At 39.8% G+C, this 17,439-nt stretch overlaps 1 protein-coding gene across 12 annotated transcripts in view; it reads left to right on the top strand.

Annotated features, from left to right (window-relative positions):
* Positions 1-17,439, top strand: part of nfasca (neurofascin homolog (chicken) a) — a 109,406-nt gene that overhangs the window by 22,301 nt on the left and 69,666 nt on the right. For all 12 annotated transcript variants that reach the window (XR_520751.1, XM_008296071.1, XM_008296062.1 and 9 more), the window contains exons 2-3: positions 3,005-3,067; positions 14,633-14,807. Coding sequence is in view for 11 of the 12 variants with exons in the window: in XM_008296071.1 (XP_008294293.1) it covers positions 14,714-14,807 (94 nt within the window). In the remaining variant the exon portion in view is untranslated. The remainder of the gene's footprint in view (positions 1-3,004; positions 3,068-14,632; positions 14,808-17,439) is intronic.

Below are 17,439 nucleotides of genomic sequence, written 5' to 3' on the forward strand. Positions count from 1 at the left end.
CACACACACACACACACACACACTTCTTATTGTCCCATTAGGCTGTTGAAAGCAGGACAGAGAGCTACACTGGGGTGTGTTTGATGGAAAGCATCAACAACATCTGTTTCTTTATTCACATCACACATTCAGAGCACCTTTTTTTCCTCTTTTATTTACTATTTATAGCATGTGAGGAAGCACAGCATGTTTACAAGTGGATCCTGTTCTTCAGTTTTGATCCTACAGTAAAGATTTGATTAGGTTTAGATGCAAGAGAACTTGGTTAGATTTCATCAAGTGTTTAAAGCTGAATACGCAGAATTTTTTGGTGTCATTGGACTTTCATACCCTTTCAGCATATTGTAATTGACATCTGAGAAGAAACAAGACTTCTCCATGTTATTTTGGCTCTATTTTCAAGCTGTAGAATTTGTAGCTTGTGACAGTAGGTTTTGGCCTATCACAGGTCTTTTCACCCAGATCAGGTGCGACAGTAAAAAAACTAAAGTCCACAGCAACAATGAGATGTGGTGGTACAATGGGTTGGTTGGTAAACGTCCACTCAGGAGAGTGATGTCTGAATCCTGTGTGTCCTACATACATCTGTGCCCACTTGGTGGGAAGGGCTTAAGACGCAGAGCCAAGAGGGAGGAGTATTTAAAGAGTAATAGTATCCTTTCTGTCTTTTTTTTTTTTTTTTAACATTTCTGCCATCCCTACCTTTACGACTAAGGAACAGTCCTTGTTAAAAGAAAATTGGTCTGAAAAAGAGGTTCAGTCTCCCATTTTGTAGTCCAGTGTTCTGCTGACCCATCCATCCACTCTGACATCCTCCCAGCACCGTAGCCCAGTAACAGTGCTGCCTGACATTCTCCTTTTCCATTCCTGACATAATCTCCCCTGCCTGTAGACACTGTTAATTGAACATGTATGTGCATGTGCTGTTTTGGAGCATTTGTTGAAACTGATGCTGTCACATGATGACTGTGTCAGGCGGCTTTACAACTAAATATAACTAATGGTAATAAGCTGCTTGGTTAAACAACCAAATGGTTATTTCTTATGGTAGAACAGTCTTGTATACAGATATGGTTGTAATGGTGAAACCTATTTAGGACAACGTAAAACTAAAATGTTTGAATGTTGAATGTTTGTTTATCTTTAGACTAGTAGGTAAGTGTTACTCCAAGACTTCTGGAAGTAAAACTAAAAGCACGCCTCACCCAGTCCTTCTTCCAGCTTATCTACAGTGACCTAACAGTCAATCATTGCTGTGAACCAGTGAGCCAAAACACAATTTTTCAAATTTTTGTCATTTTTTGATGTAGTGTTGTTGCAGCAGTCAGGTCAGTTTGCATTCAAAGAGAATGCAGTTGGGTGAACCTCAGGGCTGCTTAGACGGTGCTGCTGTTAAAACAAGATGAAAACGAGAGGCTCTGCCGTGTATACAGTTGTAGTATTACTCAGTACTGAAGACTCACATGCACATTCTCCTCAAGTGGAACACACCGCTACTGTGCCCTTTGGCAATGCACTTAACCCAGTTAAACATTGTTCCCCCAGATGTTCGATATGTGCTGTACTGTCGTCAGATCGGGTATACTAAAGCTTAAACTCATATTGAATGAACCTTATAGTCATCTGTTTGATTTAAGGATGATGTAGCACTAGGGTTCAACCACACTGCAGCTGAGTACACTGATAGATACATACATACATGTATATATATATTCACACATGCATAATGTAAAATAAGTTTCATAGCATACAAAATAAGGTACACACGTTATGTAAAATATTAATGAACTATGTGGTGGCATTAAAAACTATGTTTCTCCTTAAACATATTCACTTCTTTAGTTAAAACAGTAGGATGTTACTTGCCAGACTTCTCTCTATAACCTGTGTGATGAGATAATGTATTTAGTTTCCGCCTCCATCTGAATAACACACAAAGCATATAATACAGTACACAGTTGTACTACTTTGTGTATTTTTGTATTCTATAACATATTATCAGAGTGTACTAGCCTGCATAGAAATGTAGAAATGACTGCACAAACTCTCTCATCAGGAACAGTTAAAAAAAGATTTAAAAAATGTAAAAACCAGGTGAAAAAACACGATAAGCACACTCAGCCTTATAACTGTATTGTTGTAAGCTGCATCAGAGGACACAAAGTTCTTATTCACAGCAATTTATTGGAACATTTTCCAAACAGTCACCTTTTTTAAGTGTGTTGCTAAACCTAGAAATACATCTATTATTCAGTGGACGTGCAGTGTTTGGAGATGGGCATTTTCTCCTATCCGTCCCAGACCTTAGCTCTATAAGTATAATAGGTGTATGTGACAGGTGTAATTTTCCTTGTAGTTTGTGTTATTGTATTGATTTAAGCATTGTGTCATTACGGCACAAACTGTATTGGAGATAACAAGAGTGTGTTTGTGTGTTTTTGTTGTCCCATAGAGGCTTTTCCACAGTCCTCCAGGCAGACTGCGCGCTAGTTTGTGTTTCAGTGTACAGTATGTGTGAGAAGGACAAAAAGAAAGAGCATCCTGTGATCCTAAGGGCAGCAGCTGGCATACAGACAAGCTCTTTGAAAGCGAAAACACACAGTTGGAGAAATACCACTTCAGCAGACAGTCCTGAGGCGTGTGTGTGTGTGTGTGTGTGTGTGTGTGTGTGTGTGTGTACTGTCTGCATTACTGTATCTTCTGTTTCTTCCTGTGCTCAGGCCATAAGACTAATGAGCAGCCAGCACATCTGACTTCTGTTGTCTCTTCTGAGTTACTGCAGACTGTGTCTCTGAGGGTTCAGCTACAAATAGTTATTATTCACCATGACCTGCTCAGGGATCCAGCCTGTATGACCTGCAGTCTGATGCAACCACCGCTTGTTTAGAGTAATTCAATGAGGGGCGTGAAGCCGTCTGTTTAAACTGACCTGTGAATGAATATTTGTTTGCTGAAACTGATTCCATAGTAATATTGTTTATTTGTTCTCTTTGTTTCTCATCAGGTCGCTTGGTGTCACGACTGAGTGGGCGGGCAGACAAGAGGACAAGTGTCCCCAACCGTGAGCGTAAGTCAGGACTTCTGTTCAATCAATGCTGCATCTTAGATATGAACTTTTACAAGAACAGACTTTTCCAACCATTGGGAGATTAATTCGTAGTCCATAATCAGCAGTCGTTCTGCTACCACGATCCTTTACATATTCTTCAAGATCACATTCAATGCTGTGAAAAATTATTTGACCCCCTCCTGATTTTTTGTTGTTTTGTGTTTCCATCCATCCATCTATTATCTATACACCGCTTAATCCTCATTAGGGTCGCGGGGGGGCTGGAGCCTATCCCAGCTGACTTAGGGCGAAGGCTTGTTTTGTGTTTGTCTCATGCTAATCTGTATCAGATCTTTAGACAAAATCTAACAAAATGAAGCCAACATGTGTTCACACAAATTAAAAGTTGTAAATAATAATTGTACTTATTAACACCAACATCCATCCATTATCTATACACCGCTTAATCCTCACTAGGGTCGCGGGGGGGCTGGAGTCTATCCCAGCCAACTTAGGGCGAAGGCAGGGGACACCCTGGACAGGTCACCAGTCTATCACAGGGCTACACTTAGAGACAGACAACCAAGCACACTCACATTCACACCTACGGACAATTTAGAATCACCAATTAACCTCAACATGTTTTTGGACTGTGTGGGAGGAAGCCGGAGAACCCGGAGAGAACCCACGCTGCACGGGGAGAACATGCAAACTCCACGCAGAAAGATTCCGGTCCCCCACCGGGACGCGAACCGGCAACCTTCTTGCTGCGAGGCAACAGTGCTACCAACTGCGCCACCTTGCAGCCCTAACACCAACATGGCATGTGTGAATGAGTGTTCACCTACTTAGTTACTTTATCCCAAAAAAGCTTACCAAACTGCACTGCTACCTGTTTGCAGCTGGACTAGACAAACCCAGGCCTGAACACTAGCAGCCCTGTTCATTCACATCACCCCTGACAGAGAACACTGAAGGAGAGTGTCAGGTCATCAGTCAGTTAGTTCAAGCTCAAGTGCAACTGGGTTTTACAGCAAAACAGTGATCTCAGGCATAAGACTGAGTCTAGCTCCCACTACAGGGCTCTTAAAACTGATTTTGAAATTGGGTTGCATCAGACACATGGAGAAACTTCTTTCTAATGTCAGACATGCACTCAATACAAGACTGGAAAATAATGGTGCAACACACACTGCAGGGTATTGTTAAGATTGTCATATGACAGGGAATGGTTGGAGAGCAGAGCTTCTCCTTGTGTGGTCTCATGGGGAAACAGATGTAAACAGAATGGAGACTGCAGTAGAAAAACCTGCTCTAAGGTTAATAATACCTTGTAATAAGACAAAACAAACAGAAGGCTAAATGAGTCTGGATGAGGAAATGTTTGTGAAGATGCAATCAACATGGGTTGTGTATTCTTCAGTGAGATATGGAGGGGAGATTTTAAGCAGTTTTAATGTGTTTTGCTTATCCCATGATAACAAATTCCAATTTTAACTCCCCAAATATCACACATTATCTGGACAGCCCCAATTGTGGATCTGTAAATCCCTCACGTTGTCAAACAATCTGAGAAAAACATTAGACCAGGATCCCAAGCCAGATATCTCCTCTGATGTGAGCTAGACTTAGGTCCACCTCAGAATGGTTTAAAAGGCTCATAACGTTTGCAGTGGCCTAGTTTAAGTCCTGACCTGAACCTCTATTGAGATGCTGTGGTGGGACCTGAAAAGAACAGTTCATACTCGCAAAGCCTCCGAAATAGCTGCTCTAGTATTTCTGCAAAGAAGTGTGGGTTGAAATTCCACTAAAAACGAATGGTTTGGCTGCTTGAAGTGAAACAACTGTTAAGTAAAAAATAAAATACTATTGGAAAAAAAAAAACAACTAACTTGTAATCTGTGTTTACAGAGGTTGCCTTTGTTTGATACTAGATTTCGTTTGAAGTTTAGTAGAAAATAATCAGAAAAACTGAAGAACTCAACAGAACAAATGTTTTTCTTCACAGCACTGTATGAGGCAAGATGATTTTTTTTAATTATCTGTGGCAATATGTCAAAGATGCTTCCCTTCATTTGAAAAGTTCCACAAAATAAATAATGTAATTCATATGCATGCATTTGACTACAAGACTGATATTGCAGCTTAAACACATTCAGCTGGTGAACATTAAACTTAAAAGCTGTTTCAGTGTGTTGACATGTCCAGCTGATAAACAATTAGACTTTTGCTTTCAGCACTTCCTCAGAAAGTTTGCTGAGTTTTTCTTTTAATTCTGCAACATGCTGCTTTGATTTATTACTGCACAATGTGGAAGTCTGAACAGTCACTGACATGTTTTGCGATCACTTTGCAGCTGTGGGTAATGGCCTACTCAATAAACGCTCTCATAAAGCTTTTTATCTCAAAAAAAAGTAGATGGGATTTGAGCAGGGAGGGACCACCAACTAACACTGGTTTGCTTGCACCTGTTTATTTATGTACTCCAAGCAGCAATGAGGGTACTTTTGTGCTGAGGTTAATTGTGTGTGATGGGTAGAGGGCTATTTTGGCCATGTTTGTAGAGCAGAACTGGTGATGCTGTTTTGGGGGTTTATATGGAGGTCACAGGAATGGTTGAGAGGGCAGTTGATGTGGTAATGCCTCTGGTGTAGCCGAACACAGTGTTTGTAATTAGAATAAGCTTTATTTAGAGTAAGATTTGTTATATTGGAAATGCAGGCCCAACAGCAGGAACTCAACACAACAAAGTCAGTACACCTTTCATATCTGAGATTCAATCCTTGTATTCTTTCTGTACTTTGTATGCCCTCCTTTTTCGATGAGACTTAATCCTCCTTTCCATGGAGGATATCAGTGGTACACAAATTTCTGGATAGATGTTCCTCCATTCTCATTCAGAAATGATCTTTTTTCAGCTAATCTCTGCAGGAGGAGTTGTAGTGATCTGCCTTTCTCTTTAAAATACCCCAAAGATGTTCTATTGGTTGGTACACAGTGAAGAGTAAAGAATAGCTGTTTGCAGGCATGCATGTGGCACATACACACACCCACAAAATTCATATGTGCTCTGCAAGAATAATGACACGGTGAATCACTAAAAGCGTCTTAAGTGTGAAAAAAAAAATGAATTTTCTGCTTTTGATCCACGTTTACACATAACGTACATGCACTAAAATGCACACTCCAAATCTGTGTTCTACATTAATCAGCCCCGTCCCCATCATGTTGTTTTCTGAAGAGCACCATTAGCACTCAGCACCTTTCAAAATGACTCTAATGGAATTTGCCAGTGTTGGGAACAATGGAATAGTGGCAAAGACTGAGTGAGTGTTTGTATGCAGTGGGTTAGGGATGAGCATACCTGAATATGAACGCTCTCTCTGCTTGGACAAAGACAAAGCACAGCATTGCACCAAACCCGTCAGTGCACATGGTTAAATAAAAAGATGATGCAGTGGAGAAAAGTATTCATTTGTGTTAATTATGACGTTTCAGTCATATGTTTAATAATTCATAATTTCATTCATAATTTAGATACTACATATGCATTCACTTATTAATATACAGTTGAAACCAGAAGTTTAGGTACACTGTATAAAAAGACATAAAACCTTTTTTTTTTTCTTCCTGTCTGACATTAAATCAGACTTCAGGCATCTGGAAATTGTACCCAAGGATGAGCCGGACTTGTGGAGGTCCACAGTTCTCTTCCTGATATCTTGGCTGATTTCTTTAGATTTTCCATGTTGTCACAGAAGGAAGCAGTGTGTTTGAGGTTTGCCTTAAAATACATCCACAGGTTTGCCTCCAGTTAACTCAAATGTTGTCAGTTAGCCTATCAAAAGCTTCCAAAGCCATGACATCATCATCTGGGCTTTACCAAATAGTTGAAGGCAGAGTAATCTTAGTGTGTGTAAACTTCTGACTTTGAAGAAAGTAATAAAAAATGTCTAAATAATTGTCTCCCATTATTCTTGCATTTAGCAAAAAAAAAACAATTTTGGTAATCCTAACTGACCTAAAACAGGAAAAGTTTAGTCTGATTTAATGACAGTGAGAAAAAAAAGGTTATGTGTCTTTTTTTTTTTTTTTTTACAGTGTATGTAAACTTCTGGTTTCAACTGTAAATGTTAAGCGCAATAATAGTCATAATGATAGATAATGACAGTGATAATAATCTCTGATGTTGTCTGAGTTCTTCTCACAGTATTTAAACTTTCACCTACTTAATGAACTGAATGTTCCCGTCCTACAAAAGCAAACCCTTGTTACAACATCATTTCCAGAAAATGAAGTTCTGTCCTTTCATTGTTCTCATCACCAGATCAAGCTTGGAGACTTGGAGACATATTCTCTTTTGCATAAACAACATCTGGTTTCTATTAGACGCTTCCTAATATCCAACACAAATAGTATCAGCTTCTTCATGTTCTTTCTGTTTTACTGCCAAAACTGTCCATGATCGTAGTTGGAGGACTGCAGTTGCCAGAGAGAGTCTGAGTGGGAGGACATGAGAGAACTGTGAGACTGTGAGACCAACATTCTAAAAACGTATGTGCGCAGTGAGAAATTCAGTTACTTTTCTCTGCAGGGATGACTAACTGAGATCTTTCAGGTTTTATCCACTACATAAGTGTGTCTGATAAGATGGGAGACACAGATGATTCGATTTCGATATGTAACATAAACAGACACTTTGGTGGCTATAAGAAAATTGTTACATAGCTCCAGTTACGCTGCCATGATAGCAGTCTGAGTGATTATTTGAGGCCAAGTGTCCACCACAATGACAGGAGTCAAACATTTGACAAAAAGAGATCAGTGTGTACAATTGTGCTGATGTTTTCAATATGTGCTGTATTGTGTGCAGTATGTGATCTGCGCTTATAAATTAAATCCAGATTCAATTGTGAAATCTGTTGTTTTACATAAAATGGAAAGTTCCTTGCATGTTATGAAACTCTTGAAAAAAAAAAGCCCAAAAGAAACCCTACAACAGCTAACGAAGTCTTGAGCTTGGAGCTGTAAAATTTCAGCTTCCATCATTTTAATCACGCTAGCCTTCACAGTTCATTTTATGTTGGGGATTGATGCATTTTAAAACCTGAGTGCTATGATTTAAAAAAAAAAAAAAGAGTCTGAAGATGAATGTATTTATCCTGTATTTGGCCTAACAAGACTTGTAAATGTGGTTTACTTCTATAGACTTCACTGTACCAAGTCTCCTATGATAAAACACATTAATGACTGGGGTCTTTCGTATAGAAATGACCCTCTCATCTGAAATAATGAAGGACACACACTGAACCATGCTTAAAAGTCTCATTTAGCAAATTTATGCTAATTCCCCACAATTTCTAGAAGTAGGTTAACATTTTATTTTTTTTTCTGTGTCAAGATTTCCAGTCTAAACCTGCTCCTGGCAAAATTCATCTAAGGTCACTAAACAGTGCTCACTGATACACAATGCACACTGTATTAACATGATACAAATTAACATGTTATTTTTAGAAATAGCCTTCAACAGGCCAATCTGTTTCTGTTAGAGCCTGTAGCATGAGAGGCAGAAAGGAGCGGCCAGACGAAATTTCATCTATTTGTTTAATGGGGTCTATTATGCACTGAACAATGTTAGGCTAGGAGAAGAACTTTATGTGTGTGTGATGCTAATGTGTGCCTGAGGCTACGAGCCTAAGGTTAAACTACGATGAGTCTGACCTGGTGGTGTTTGGGTTCGTCTCTACAGTCACCTTGTGTGTGTGTATGTTTGTAAAGTAAAATCTGTAAGCTAGGTCAACGAGAAATGTAAAACAACATACAGTACACTGTACCACTGTCAGAACAGCCCGCCAAAGCAAACCCTCCAGCTCTGTGCTCCACTTGTACGTGGATGTGAGTCCCCCAGACTACCCTGCAGTGAATCTGTTGCCCTACACACTGACCCTCAATTTTTTCTGAGCCACTTTCGTGAACAGGGTTGCTCAGATTTCTCGTCGCTGCCATGAAGTGGGGAGAAAATGCTGATTGGTTGTTGAGCTCTTGGAACAACGCAAAATAGTGCCAGCTTAAAAATAAGTGTTGCCAGCCACACAGGCACTTACTGATAAGGTGGGAGGTTGGATGGGAGATGTCTGACACCTAGATAATATCAACCCTTGTTGGGTTAATATTAAAAACCCTTTAATAACCTTATTAAAGGTTTGTCACATGACATGGGGTGTCATAAATAGAAATAGACATCTTGGTTAGAGCTCATCTTGTTGACATTCCCCAGTCATGCTGATTGTGTAACAGCATGAAGTTGGGTTCTTTCTTAATGTCGCCGACTGCATGCTCATAGGCAATCCAAAGGTAACTTTGGATTGGTGGTTTCTCTTTTCAAAAATCACAAGATCTGCACCTTACTATGTTAGGTGCTATGAGATGACGTGTTGTGAATTGGTGTTATACAAAAAATTGAATTGAATTGAACAGCATAAATAATTGCTGGCTGGTTTCAGCATTTAGTCTGACAAGTGCTGTGACCAAGTGAATTAAAGGAACCATAATTACCTAATATGACAAGGGCCCATTTCCAAAGATGTAAATTCCACGAGGCCTGATCTGACTAGATTCCACCCACCCCCAAAGGTGGGGCAGCTCAGGTCATAGAGCAGTTATCCTCTAATCATAAGGTTGGCGGTTCGATCCCCCGCTCCTCCAAAGGAAGTTGCTCCCATTGGCAGGCAGCACCTTGCATGTTGCCATTGGTGTATGAATGTGTGTGTGAATGGGTGAATGAGAAAACACTTTGAGTACCACTACGGTAGAAAATTTACCATTTACCAAAACAGCAGGAAGAGTCATTGCTGCAGTAAAAAAGACATGATCCCCAAGTGGCTTCTCACTTTCCAGAAATTGCACAATTGCCCTCCTGGAACAAGCTGGAAGATTTTGCAGTACAATAGTCTCTGTACTTGGATGCATGTGCAGATCAACATTCTTTTCTGCCAGAAAGTCAGTGTGCTGATAACTTTGGCCGTGGACCTTTTTCCTCTGTATGTGTAATGTATAAATCTCAGAAATAAAGCTTTTGTTGTAGACAATAAATGAAAAGGCCTGTTCAGTGTTCCTACCATTATCACAAAGTCCCTCAACTTTTCAGTCTACTGCTTGAAGTCAGCTTTATTCCATGTTACTGTTTCATAGCTCTTTAGGTGTGACAAGTGGAGCACACCTGTCAACTCCAAATGAGACGATACAGCTAAAAATATAATGTTTAATATTAGGCCTAGCAGTAGCACAAATTCGTTACCTCTAATCAGCTGTGTGTGATTTTTAGGAGTCTTTATTTCATTGGCTTACACAACAGGTTCCTGGGAAACATGTTTGTAGTAAAATGTAGTGCAAATTTTAAAGTTTTAAGAAAAAAATTAACAAAGAAAATAGGATTAAATGACATTTTCTACCCTCTACACTTGTACGAGTATTAGAGGTTTGAGGACATTGCCATAAACAGCTGATGGTGCTGATTCCATAGAAAGAGCTACTGTTAGTCGTTGAAAAAGACAGCATTTCTCGTCTGTTCTGTACATGCATTACTTTGATGGAGGTTAGTTTTCCCATCGCTTCATTCAGACTCTTGGATTTTTACGTTGTCATTTTTTCAGTGCTGTGAAAGCAGACTGAAGTCACATGCTTCAAGTGTCTCTTCATGTGTTTGCCTTTCATGGTACTTCTGTTTGTTTAATCTGTACATAACTGAAGAGTGAAAATGACAAGGACAGACTTACAAGAGGGACTATTTCTTGGACAGGTCCCTAAATATTCATTGGTTACCTGGAAACCTTACGGTGACATCAAGACTTGTAGCTATATGCTCCAAAATGTCAAAGTGGTGTTTTAGAAAGGTTTGCAACATGTCAGACATCTGTAGGGCTTGAAAACATGTGTGTACTTTTCATGTAAATGTTGGAAATAATTCTGGCAACATTTATGAGCACAGTGTATGAATAGTTTGACATCAACGTTTCTGAAACCCCGGCAGTAAGTGCCATTCACTGACCCCTTTTCTTGGAATTCCTGTGCATTCAGCCTCAGTGCATCAGTTTGTGCTATCATTTATAATGCACTGCAGAGTGGAGCGAGGTAGAGAGAAGCGTTGACCTATTTCAGAGCTTTCACTCTGCCATTCTCTTTTTTCCTCTTTCTTTTCTCTTTATCTTGATTTCTCTCACTCCATGACGTCTCTCTTGGGAACAGATCTGTAATTCAAAGTGGATTCCTGTCTTAAGGCTTGCATTGGACTGTGTGGCATGCTCTTTTGCTAATCCCCTCACTCCACATTCTCTTCTAGTGTGTATGTGTTCTCACTGAGTTCAGTAGTTAACAGAGATTGGGAGATGCTGGTCAGGTTTGACAACAGCTGGCTGGCAGAGATATGTGTGCTTTAGTGTGTGTTTGTGTGTTTGCCGAGGGAAGAGAGGGTGTGTCAGGGTGTCTCTTCATCCATGTGTAACCATGTATTTCCCTGTGCATCTGCATCCATGCATGGTGTGTGTGTGTGAGTGTGTATTTGGGTGTGTTTGGGTGTGTGTGTGTTTGTATGATTGGCACCTCGTACCATCCATTTCTGGGGTTTGAACTCCCCAGGGGCAGATTAGCTATTTAGTTGTATAGGGTTGGACTGACTTACCACCAGATGGTTTATGCATAATGTGTGTGTCTGTGTGTGTGTAGTAGGTGTTTGCAGGTTTTGGGTGAAATCTGACTACTGCCCTCGGGCTGAAAAGCTGTTGTGTCCCCTCTGTTGTGAGATAATTCTTTTATTTCACAGCTCATGTATGTTTTGTCCAGAGCATTGCACCATTGACACACTTCATGCTTTTCATTGTACAGGAGAGTTAACACTGTTTTGGCACAATTATAGGATGACCATGATTAGAATTTAACCCCAACATCTGTGGCACTACTTGGAGAATTTCCTGATCACAGTATTTTCTAATACACAAAACCCACATTTGTGCATTCTGTCTGTCAGTCACTGTCAGTCTCTTCATTCAGTTTATTTTCAGACTCTCTTTGAGCTGAAATTCAGAACTAAACTTCTGCCTTTGTTGGGAGATGCTGTGAACTTGCATTTTCTCGTGAGTTTTTTCCTCCATAGCAGTGAAGCTACCAGAACCTTGAGAAAGTGGTGCAGGTTGAACCAGGGTAACAAACACTTTAGAGCTGACTGACTGCGAACATAGTGAAAACTAACAACACTAGCCTAAAAGCACCATCATGGGACACTTTGTGCAGAAGACTGTGTCACACTGGTACCCTCTGATGTTCTGTGCTGATTCTGATACTTTCAAACCTAGTTTCCTGGAAAAACTATTGGCTTATATTTCAGCTATTATAGTGAATATTTCCAATCTGAACATATGGTGAAAAATGGCCGAGTGTTCACTTTTTTTGGTATTGTTTCCAAAACAAATCAACAACAACAAAAGAAGTGGTACAAACTGTAACTTCAAATTGCAACCCACAAATAGCATAAAAATTACATACACCATAACTTATGTCAAATTTAGTGTATGCAAACGAGGCTGTAGCAGTAAAACCCCTGAATGTAAGAACTGAGCAACAGTTTGTCTATGAATTCAAACCACTGTTGAAAAAAAAAGAAGAGAAAAGAATGTATCGTGCCTTCTTTCAAAAGGTACATAGTCTTGCTTTAATAAAAACAATACATTGCTTCACATACATTGTTCATTGTGCTAATTGTTTTATTCATTTGAACAGAAGTTGAATTGCAAAGGTTTAAATTATAATTAATATTTATACAGTAGATTCTGCCACAGTTGACTGAGTGTACCCAGTGTGACACAGTATTGTGTCACATTCTCCACCCTGATTTTCTGGGAGATTTGAAATGGCAACCTTATGGTAAAAACCCACCCCCACACTCCCACGTGATTTCATTCTTCATTTATTCCGTTGTCATAGCTTTGAGCTCTGGTGTGATGTGAAGCAGACTGAAGGACTGATCTTGGTGGGGGATGACAGCATGTGGACAGGGATTAACAGCGAGCAGGTGGTCCTGGTAGGTTTGCCAGAACACAGACCTGGTTATCATGTGGAGGTAGTGGGGGTGTGAATTAGAAAGTCTTGGCTGGCAGGTAAATCTGGGAGTATGCAGAATAGTTTAGAACACTGAGTGCAGAAAAATGTGAATATTGTGTCCATGTTGTCATCCACCTACAACTTCCTGTAGGGTCAGTATGAAGTATCTGTGCAGGTTTATATCTCACTGCTGTGTTTGCCACTTACTGAGAACAAAAAGTCTAAACTTGGACAAAAGCAGAGGAAATGTACAGAATGTCGATGTTAATAACTGCAATGCAAAATTGGTTATGACATATTAGTATCATATCACAAGACGGAGCAGAATCAGAGCTTTGTAAGAGCAATAGTTCTTCACCCATTTTCCCAACATAGTTATAAAAACGACATCTCTACTGCCAGCGTTTTATGGTAAGATACATGTAAAAACACAATTTTAAGATACAGAATAGTTTTTTTCCCCCCTGTAGTATAAAGACTAATACAAACAAAAATAAATATGCAAGTATTATATCAAATGATGGAAGCTCTGGATAGATAAGAGCTTCCACGTAAAGGTTGTGAAATGATGCTGAAAATAGTGCAGGGCTCACAATGTTAATGTGGAAAGTCGGGCTTAGTCACAGACCTGGCTTCATGACCACTGTGTAGTGGTACGTCAATGCCAGGAAATCCTCTAACTCGAGTGATTCACCTTTAGCCTCTGATATGACACATCCTAGTGGAGGATGCCACAAATAAACTGTTAAACTGTGGTTAAATAACAACTTGATTAGGTTTAGAAAAATCAGGGTTTGGATTAGAATACATTTTTTGCTCAGGTTAGAGGACATTTATCATCAAGGTTACAACAATAAACATGTTATGAAGTTTATTACTACAGCCTCTATAGGGCACTGTTACTAGACCGTGAGCATATGTGGTACTGGGGCACATGCTGAAATAACCAATGATGTCTCGCCTGTCCACTAGAAATCCCTTCACAACCTACTTACGCAGCCCATTTGCTACTGCAGGTGTCACCACAATTAAAGAAATGGATCTTAAAGCATCAGCTGTAAAGTTCCTGCTTTCTAATGTTACTGTCATTTTACTGTCAATTTAATATTGCCACAGATCTCACAGCATTATCATTCATTCAGCATATTGTTATTGTAGTAGATGCACCAGACATTTTGGCAAAAACATCCATGTTCCAAGCTTTTGCTTTGAAAATAGAAAGTCTGTCATCCTGTGAAGTAGCCCATGACTGCAGCCTGATCTCACTTTAAGAATCAGTGCCACAGATCTTCTCCTTGGCTTTGTTTCCAGGCTGCTCTCTCAAGGGAGCCACACAGGGACTCAGCTGTGAATGTAGGCCAGAGCCAACACACATCTTTTGCGCCAGAATGCATATGCACAACTACCCAAGTGTTATAGTGTACATGCACGCTGTGAAATCTACTACGCTGTCTTCATTCTGACCTTCTGTCTCTGTGTCTGTACTCACAGGTCTTCAGTGCGGCTGTCAAGAGATCCAACTAGCTAATCAGGAGAGGCGAGGGGCGAGGCCGGCCAATCGGAGAGGAAGAGATGTTGGGGCAGGTCGGGCATGCGGCCCTGGCTCTGATGTCATTACTGCTTCTGCTGTGGCATGAAGCAGCACCCATCGAAGTCCCTCAAGATCGTAAGTCACTGAGCAATTATCAGACCCACTTACACTCATGTACAGAAAACTGCAACGCAAAAGCTGCACCGAAAACTGTCACAATTCATATGGTTAAAGGAGAGCTGGCTCATACAGATGGGTCATAATGACAACAGATAGTGTTGGTATTTTTTAAAAGCAAACTCAAGACCTACGTTTTTCGTCAGGCTTGTGATTGCTTTGGTAGATTGTATTTATTTATTCCTCTTTTTTTTTTAAACTTATTTTATTCATTGAGTTCTCTATTATTCACCTTTTTACATATTCTAGTCTTTTTATTGCGCTGTTTATTACTTTACTTTTATCATTTCTTATTCTGTTTTTACATTTTTTTGTTGTTTGTATTGCTTTTTTCATAGGGCACCCATGTACGTCCATTTGGAAGAGGCAAAGTAGGGTCTAGATCAGGCATTCTCAGGATGTATGTTGTGAGAGATAGCTGTACCAAAATCAGAAGTACACCCCTGATGAGGAGTATGTGATGTCAGCATTACTTGTATACCTGTAACTTTTTCAAACATGGCCAATGCTCTGGTCTGAATATTTACTTGATATTTCGTGAAGTGAAAGCATCCAAAATCTAAAGTCATAAAAAGATCATAGATTTTTGGTGTGAAGCATTAATGACGTCACTCAACAGGTTAGATCAGAACTACTGAGAAATGTAGGGACAAAACAGCTGGATGTGCCACACATTTTGATCATGTGTGCGAGTGTCACATGGATGATGGTGTGTGGAATTTTAATGCAAATGCTGAGCAGTGAGTGAGTTGAGGGTTGTGGGTTCATACCATTGAGTTTGGATCAATCACACCCTATCTGGCCTATCTATGCCTCAGACGTACATAATATCTGCAAATGTTTTCAAACTTTTGTCCTGTCTTCCTCATAGTAGCGCAGCTCATGTACGTTAGCTAAAACGTGACTCATGCTCCATCAGCCTTCTATGTCTGTTCCATTATATTTGCAGTTCATGATAGATTAGCAAAGCTGAGACGCCATGACTGTGGCGGGTTGGTGTGCCGGGTGTTGATCAGTCACTTCAGACAGAATTCAGGAAATGTGTTGCTCAACTGGCAGCTTTCCCTGTTGCTCTTTTAAAATGTGAGCTAAACTGGTCTGATGAATCCAACATCATATACAATAAAGAGCATGTGCCATACAGTAGTCAGTGAAACACAACACCACAAAGTTTAACACTGTCATTTGCCCTGGAAATGATTTCAAATATAGTCTTTTGCACATGGTGCTTCTAGTCCGTGTGACAGAATAAACACAGACACTGAACTCTCTACCAGAGCTGAAACTAGGCATGACTTGGAATCCATTACTTCTTGTGTCAAGAACATTTCTTAACAGCAGTGCTACGTACATTAAAATGAACCAATCTGCATCTGTGATAGGAACACTCTTTCATTGACATTGTAAAGCTGGCTGCACGCTTGTTGGGGCAGACTCCAGTGAGTTACACCAACTGCATCCAGTTCTTTGCTGATGAATGGTTCACTGATCTGAAGGACCTGGGACCTAATCACTTCCTCCTCCTACTTGACACGGCCATCATCATCATCATCTTTGTTTTAGGCACGAAGCTTTTTTAATAAAGGTAATCATTCAAATACCCCATTTACCACAAATATAAAAAAGGTGGAGAATAAAGCTACGGGTTACTGTTGCTTAGGCCTTCAATGAGCTGATGAGGACACATGATGCATGAAAAGATGCAATCAGATTACAGATTACAGATTACACTGCAGGATTGAATGGATCCATTATTTTTGAGCTTGATTGATACTAACCACGAACAGTCAAGATATCTTGATTTCTGCTGCCCTTAATTTTGAAGCGTTTTCCATCTGTCTCTTATCAAATTCTGTGAAGTCTTTAGGTAGACTTAAGTAAATGCTTCCTTAACTTTTTATTTTTGAAACTGACTACTATGCAAAGCTGGAATTTGCTCTTTTAAAAAGTAAATTGGGCAGAAAGTATTTGCTTCAAACTAGTGAATAAAATATGCTCCATTCAAAGAGTAAACTTTATCTTTCCCTTTGAAATGAGTGAACAAAGTTGTAAAGTTGTTACCAACAAGATAAAAATGTACAGTTAGTATTTATTTTTGAATAAATCCTGGAGCTTCAGCAGTGACCACATTAACGTGATTATCATGAAAACGGACTGCTTTGTGTCTCTTGGAAACAGTGTGTCACTTTGAATGGCTTACTGACTGCAAATGTAAAGATAATAGGTTCACTCCTGCATGCACAGCCTAATATATGACATACATATATATCTCCAAAATACACACACACACACACACACAAACTCAGCTGTATCCTCATACCTGCCTGTCCATTATAAATGATGGGACTCTGTTGTTCAATGGATTCCTGAGGGAGGTGTGTACAAAAGCACAAAGGACAAAGGGAGAAGGCATGCTTCTTCTTTCTGTCTCTCAATTCACACACTTTGTTTTCACTGAGAAGACACACACACACACACACACACACACACACACACACACACACACACACACACTTTGTTTTTTTCACAGTGAGGATGGATGTTTCTCAGTTGTACAATGAAAATGTATTTGATTCTTAAAGTGCCCGAA

Source organism: Stegastes partitus, unplaced genomic scaffold (assembly GCF_000690725.1).
Source record: "Stegastes partitus isolate 25-593 unplaced genomic scaffold, Stegastes_partitus-1.0.2 Scaffold1098, whole genome shotgun sequence".
NCBI classification, from domain to species: domain Eukaryota; kingdom Metazoa; phylum Chordata; class Actinopteri; family Pomacentridae; genus Stegastes; species Stegastes partitus.